Source organism: Poecilia latipinna, unplaced genomic scaffold (genome assembly GCF_001443285.1).
Source record: "Poecilia latipinna isolate Pla-1442-1.1 unplaced genomic scaffold, P_latipinna-1.0 Scaffold1500, whole genome shotgun sequence".
Taxonomy (NCBI): domain Eukaryota; kingdom Metazoa; phylum Chordata; class Actinopteri; order Cyprinodontiformes; family Poeciliidae; genus Poecilia; species Poecilia latipinna.
Genome location: NW_015114116.1, coordinates 32,512 through 39,369, shown reverse-complemented (window position 1 = coordinate 39,369; position 6,858 = coordinate 32,512). Strand labels below are relative to the sequence as shown.

Genomic DNA, 6,858 nt, shown 5'->3' with positions numbered 1-6,858 from the left:
TATGTCTCTCCAGAATCATTCACAGAAAAGGCAACTTTACTGCATCCAGAACAGTTATTTATTTATGTAACAATGAATATATCAAATCCTGTTTTTATAACTACAAATAAATTTGTTCAATGAAATCCAAAAAACTTGATTTATTTTTATATTAAACTTGATTTAATACAGCTAATGTGGAATATCCTTTCCAGTTTTTGATCTATGATGGAAAAAAATAAATTATTTTATTTGCTTTTTTTTCCCCAGTTCACAAAAACTTTTGACTTTGTGATTTTACCCCACATGACAAAGGACACCGCTCTTTGAAAAAAGAGCATGTAGCTCCAGGTTTAAAAAATTGCCTTCAATTGTTGCATGTATTCAAATTAAGTTTGTCAAACTTACTTTACTTCTGTTTGTTTAGCACGACACCTTAATAAAGTTAATATATCTGCTTGGATAGACTTAATTTGATTACATGAAACACATTTACAGATTCTTTTACATGAAAATGCTCTTTCCTTTTCTTTTTTTTTTTTTTTTACAAACAGTCCAGGATTTTCCACTGGTGGCATTTCAACTGGAAAGTAAAACTTTTTTTATGACGCTTATTCTTAGTCAAAGTGTCTATGTGTTTTTTAAAGCCTGTGCATTCATTGTTGTTAACTGTTTCTAAGAAGTTAAATCAGCAGAAGAGACACCAGAATATATTTATTTCCTCCACTGAAACGTTTGAATCAACATTACATTCAGACTCTGTGATTTCCCCTTTCACTTAACAGGACACGACGTCTTGTTCTAGAATTAAGGCGGTGCATTCAATGCCCCGTTGGACACCAGCAGATTTCTGCCCCTCTCATCCTGACAGGATGTGGTTTGGCAGCTTTTAAATGTTACGTGGCCGACGCCGGGGCTGCTGCTCTGCTTACGATTCATCTTTTGCCTCTTCACACATTTTGGTTCATCTGTGAGTGAGCTGCGGATTGCCCAGTGTCGAGGGTTTGACGCAGTATTGTCTGCAGACAGTGAAATCCCCTCAGAAAGCTGTGAAAATGTTCAAAGCGATGAAATAAACAGCTGTGTGACGTCAGCGACACATTTTGAAGAGGATGACTGTAGGCTTGACGTTAAAACGACAGACATAAAACACTTTGCACGAATATTGCCCAACTTAAAAGTGACCTATTATGCTTCCTTGAAAAGGTTAGGATAAATCTATGGCCTACACAAAACATGTTCATCACATCATCACAAAATTATTTTTAGCTGTTTTAGGACCTCTTGTCACTTTAAATCCAAATAAGCTGCTTATCTAGCCACGCCCTTTTGTAAACTCAACATTTACACTTGCACATGAAAATGACTGCACAATTATACAACCGTACACCTTTGAATGGCAGAAGTGGAGCCTCCTGCACAACCAACAAGAATGCAGAAAGTCGTTTCTGAATGATAAGTCGACAAAAAAAAAACGATTGTCTTTGTCAGTGGTAAACCAGCTGACCAAACATGCTGGATCTCAGCTTGGGTTGCTAGGTAACAGCACAGTGCTGTTGCCATGTAACTTTTATAAAAAATATATATTTTAAAATATCTGTTGAAAGTGTCACTATATCTTGAGAGTATGAGAAAGATAATCTGTCAAAAAAAAATCAAGCTTCTAAGCCTTCTCCCAGTGCTAACCAGAAACAACCAATCAGAGCATCTCGTTCTGTGCTACAGTACAGCTCCCCATCAGCAGATCTTGTTGTGAATGTTAAGGCTAGTTAGCATGAACAGTTTTCCTGTAACAGTAAGTTGTTTCTCCGCCATTAGTACATTTAGCAGCACGTTCATGAGTCTGATTTACAACGCTAAGACCTTCCTACTGGCTCTGATTAGTTATTTTTGGTCGGGAGAAGTGCATTTCTTCAGATGCTAATAGCTCAGAAAGAAGGTGGAAGATGGATCTTTTAGCACATCATGTGTCTCATATCATGTCAAGACATGGTGATAGTTTTAACAAATATTTAAAAATCATATATTTTATAAAAGTTACATACTGCAACTTTAACAATCAGGAGGGTTTTTGTTGTTGTTGTTGTTTTTAATGGCTTATTTTCCAGACACCAAAAAAAACAAACAAAAAAAAAACAAAACAAAAAAAAAAAAAAAAAAAAAAAAAAAACACATTAGCTTTTTCCAAAAAACCCCTCTTTGGGTGGTTTTAGCAGCATTAAAGACAAACATTGAATTAAAAAAAAGAAATAAAGAAGAAAAGTAAATTTTGCATAACAGGTCCCCTTTAAAAAAAGATCGGTGTATTTTATTTCGATTGAACATTATTCCGTAAGAAAACCACAAGGTGCAGCTCATTATATATTAAGCAATAAAGTGCAGTCGTTCAGTTTGAACCCACAGACAGCTCCGCGGGCGCTTCGTCACCACCAGGTGAAGGTGAGTTTGTAGAAGAAGTCGTAGCTCTTGGACAGGAAGCTGCGCTCGGGCACGTAAGCCTCGATGCTAACGTTGTAGCCGCGACTCTCGATGTCCATCTTCACGCAGTCCAGCAGGTCTCTGACGGACGGCTCGGCCTTCCACGGCCCGAACGTCACCGCAGACTCCTTTCCGGCCTCCAGGCTGTTTACGGCGTTGTCATAGAAACCCAGGTCGTCCTCCGTCCGCATGACGCAGATGAGGATGGTGGAGCGGCGCGCGGCCACTGCCTCCGCTCTGGCAATACGGATCAGAACCTAACAGAAGATTTTAACATTTATAAGGGCTTCTTGCTGATGTGTAGCTAATTGTAAGTTCATTTTTTTAGTTGCATAAAAATCTGACTTAGTTCTTTTATTAATTAAATGCACTAGAACAGAATAAAGTAGAATACTCTTTCCTAACTAGCTCTCATAAGAGTTGCTATGGAGTTTCTATGGCAACAATAAATAAGCTACAGGCAGTAGCGCTGCCTTGCTCCTAATTTATAAACAGTTTAAAAAAGGCGGGGAATTAGTACTTAATTGACTCAAGTTTTGAGAAAATTGCTGCAGCTGAAATTAAGTGTGTCTTGGTTTTCATTCATACTATTTTATTACTTTACTGCCAAATTTTACTATTGTTTTTATTATTATTGGTTTATATCAAACTTAATTTTGTTTCTTGTTTTGTCATTCATCTACCTGTGATGTTAGGAACCACTTGACTGAGGTTGTTGTAAATGTAAACTTTCATTTTTCTACATCAGAAACAAAATGAAGTAAGCAGGAAACTGGTTCTGGGATAAAAGGAGATGAGAAACCAGGAAGTAGCTGACCTCGATGTTTTCTTTGTAGTGCGGGACCCTGGAGAGGAACTGCTGTCTCCCCACCAGTTCCCCAAACAGCTCAGGCGTCTCCTCCAGACGTTTCATCAGCGGCTTGATGTTGTAGTGGACCGCCTCTGTATACACCTGAACACACACACGGGTTACAATGCAGGGCTGGAGCTAACGGCTATATAGTTATCGATTCATTTATCGATTATTCTGATGATTTTGCAGATTTTTCATTTAAAGGGGCAGAATTATGTGTTTTCCAGGCACATAGTGCCATTTTATAGCTCAATGGAGTAACTATCTTCGCTTTTGTTGTAGCTGAACACCTTGAAATTGGGTCGCTGTCTCTTTAAAAAATCCTGCTCGTTCTGAAACTTTGCCTTCGGGAAGTCCTCACAACATGGTTCCTCTATTAACCTCTTGACAACATTTTTACCAGCGTTTCACTGAGAAGTAGCTCCTAATGAGCTCAGCTGATGTTCAGTTCCACCAGGTGTTTGCTAATTGCTGCTGGCTAGTCTGAAGGAGTTGAGTGGGAGAGGGCTGCTCTGTGAGACCTTTTTTTTGTTTTTTATCTTCCTAAAAACATAAACAACAAAGGCTTAGCCTGGCAGAGGGGCTAGTGAAGCATGGTGGGCCGCAAGGCCTATAATTCACTGGGGGAACCCCTGCAATCACACTGCTGCTGGCACCTCTGCTCCAGTTTTTCACAAATAACCGCTGTGTCAGCCTTTGCACTGAATTGCTGTTTGTTATGCTGTTTAAAACCAAATTTTAAAACAGATTAGCAAAAGGATCATGCGGTGGCCTTTTCAGGGCGGCTGTGGCTCTGAGGGTGAGTGGTCGTCTTGTGACCAGAAGGTTGTAAGTTCGATTCCAGCTTCCTCAGCCACATGCTGAGTTGCCCTGGGGCGGGGCACTTAGTGGCAAGCTGCCCCCCAACCTGCATGTCGGTGTGTAAATGCAACTGCAGTGTGAAGCACTTTGAGTGGCCAACATGACTAGCAGGGCCCTTCATAAGTTCAGTCCATTTACCTTTTTTCTTTGATAAATTCTGTTTTTATACCAAACATAAAGCTGATTTAACACGTTTGGACCTTTTCAGTTCGGACCCTGAAGAAGCCCAAACTTGTTATATCTGGTTTGTTTGTTATAAGAAACAAACAGGTTTTATCAAAGATAAAAGCTACTGTGTGATCTTTGTATTATTTAGAATAACGGATTCAAGATCATATAACAAACTTAACAAAACAGTGCAATTTAAGATAAAAAACTGTAGAAAAGGGAACAAAGAAGAACAATCCATGAAAACAGAATTTAATGAGAAAATTTCTATTACAGGAAGAAATCGATTCTTGGATGAATACTTTGTAATAAAGATAAAGCTTTTGTGTTGTTGAGCTCATGAGTCGTCTGCTGCTATAAAAAAGCTTTACAACAAACTGCAAATTATGTTTTGTTTATGATGTAACTTAGGTTTTGTTTGTCAACCTGGGTTTAATTCCCAGTCCTGGGGAATCTGCTGCTGCTATTTCCTTCTCTCTCCTCCCAATTTCCCGTTCGACCAGTTAAATAACGGCCTAGAAAACTATTAGAGCCTAAAAAACAACTAAAAAATACGTTTCACCTCACAAGCTTACCACCACATTGTGCTCATACACACACACACACACACACACACACACAAGCTAAAACTGTCACTTAAGGAGATGTGGGTAGAAAATATCTACAGAAAAAGATGTTTTTGTTTATCCTAAATGCAAAATGTTTATATTTTCTGTACATTTTTAACTCAATTGCTGCTCTGAGTTTGTTGTTCCCTATTTACCCTATTTTGAGTCTGTACACTCCAATTAACGATTAATTCATTACTAAATAAGTGGATCATTATTCCAATAACTGATTAATTTGATTAATCGTTGCAGCCCTATTACAGAGCGATTTAAAAGCAACTCTTCATCGTGTGCGCCTCAGACCTCCCGGATGTTTTCCGTCGGCAGCTTCTCCGACCTCAGGAACTCCAGAATGGCTCCAAAGTGGGAACCGTCGCGGTCGATGAAGAGGCGTCCCTGAGCGTCGGTACTGACTTTGGGCTGCGAGCCGAACAGCTCCGCCACCTTGGAGTCTGGGTGTCTTCTGAGCGTGCTCAGTGTGGTGCTGAACAGGTGACCCCCGACATTTAGCTGAACCACAGAGGAGTGCTGAGGGAGGAAAACAATCAAAGAGTTTTAAAACAACCAGGCAGAATAAATTCAGTGCCCTGAAGATAAGAATGTGGATTTATGATGCATTGAGCGAGATTAAAATTAACATTTTACACCTTTTCATGCTTCCATTTGGGTCTCAGCTGCTTCTAAAAACAACTCAATCATTTTCTTTTCGTTTTCTCCTTACAACAGGCTCCAGATAATATGGCAATAAAAGTGTCAGAGTGACATAAATCCACAAATAACTTATTATAGTTATGTGATCAATTTAATAAAACTGGAAACATATGTCTCATATAAATAATGAAACATTCTAAAGTTCTTCACTTATTACTCAATGAAATAATTAAATTGGTGAATGTAGTTAAAATTTGAATCAAATATATAGTAAAATATTTTTGTTATCAATATTATTGCTTCCTGTATTGAAAAGCAGTTTCTCGTCCAAATATCCTACTTTACTTGAAATAAGACATAACTAACTTTTCAACAAGCTATAAGAGCTTGTTTTAAGTCAAAATGTCTTAATATTGAAGAAAAATGGCAGATTTTTTTCACTTTGAACATGGCTGGCGGATTATTATAAGTGCAATAATCTGCTAGTACTTATTTCTCTGCAAAGTTACTTGTGAGTTAGCTTCGTCTTATGTCGGTAAAGAAATAACAGAGACATCCAAACTATTTACACTATTTTTATTTACATTAACGGGGTAATACCGCCACCTACTGGTAGGTTTGGCTATGGAGCCTCGTGCCTGCTGATAGTCATGTGCAGTCCAGTCTCCTGCTACCTTTATTTTTCCTTTGAAGGAAACTAGAAAAACAACCATGAACACCCAACTGTCAGATACATTTTCGACTATTTTCTTGCACCATATTGTTAAAAACCCATAAACACGTTTTCAATGAGGACTTTAAACGCAGCTAGTTGTCACCAGCTGTTTCCAAAATGTACTGATATTCTGCTAATGTCTGAAAAACACAATTTTGCAATTGCAGTGTTCCCATTAAAATCACATGTGAATACGTTTGTTCATGTGACAAATTATTAATAAATATACCATCAGCCTCAAATTACTTCCTGTCGTCTTCATTTTTTCTGCCAGTAGTAACATCCAGTTATTGATTATGTTACTTGTGATACAAAAACGTGTTTCCACTGACAGGTTTTTATTAAACTAATTCCATTTTTAGTAGTTTTAAGGTCAATGGAAAGGCAACTCCTATGACTGTACACAAAATAAACCAGAGTTTACTTGCACATTTATTGCAAGGGGACACAATAAGAAAAAGTATTTTCTTTCCACTTTGCATGGATTTGCAAGGTGGAAAGAAAAAACAAGTTCATGACATTCTGCAGCACGTGACCACAAAGTA

The 6,858-nt window shown here is 38.1% G+C and overlaps 1 protein-coding gene across 1 annotated transcript in view; it reads right to left on the bottom strand.

Annotated features, from left to right (window-relative positions):
* Positions 1 to 2,246: 2,246 nt before the first annotated feature.
* Positions 2,247 to 6,858, bottom strand: part of kctd14 (potassium channel tetramerization domain containing 14) — an 8,780-nt gene continuing 4,168 nt past the window's right edge. The window contains exons 2-4 of the mRNA XM_015057920.1: positions 5,251 to 5,475; positions 3,275 to 3,409; positions 2,247 to 2,714 (exon numbers count right to left, since the gene is read on the bottom strand). Of these exons, the coding sequence (XP_014913406.1) occupies positions 2,403 to 2,714; positions 3,275 to 3,409; positions 5,251 to 5,475 (672 nt within the window). The 3' untranslated portion in view covers positions 2,247 to 2,402. The remainder of the gene's footprint in view (positions 2,715 to 3,274; positions 3,410 to 5,250; positions 5,476 to 6,858) is intronic.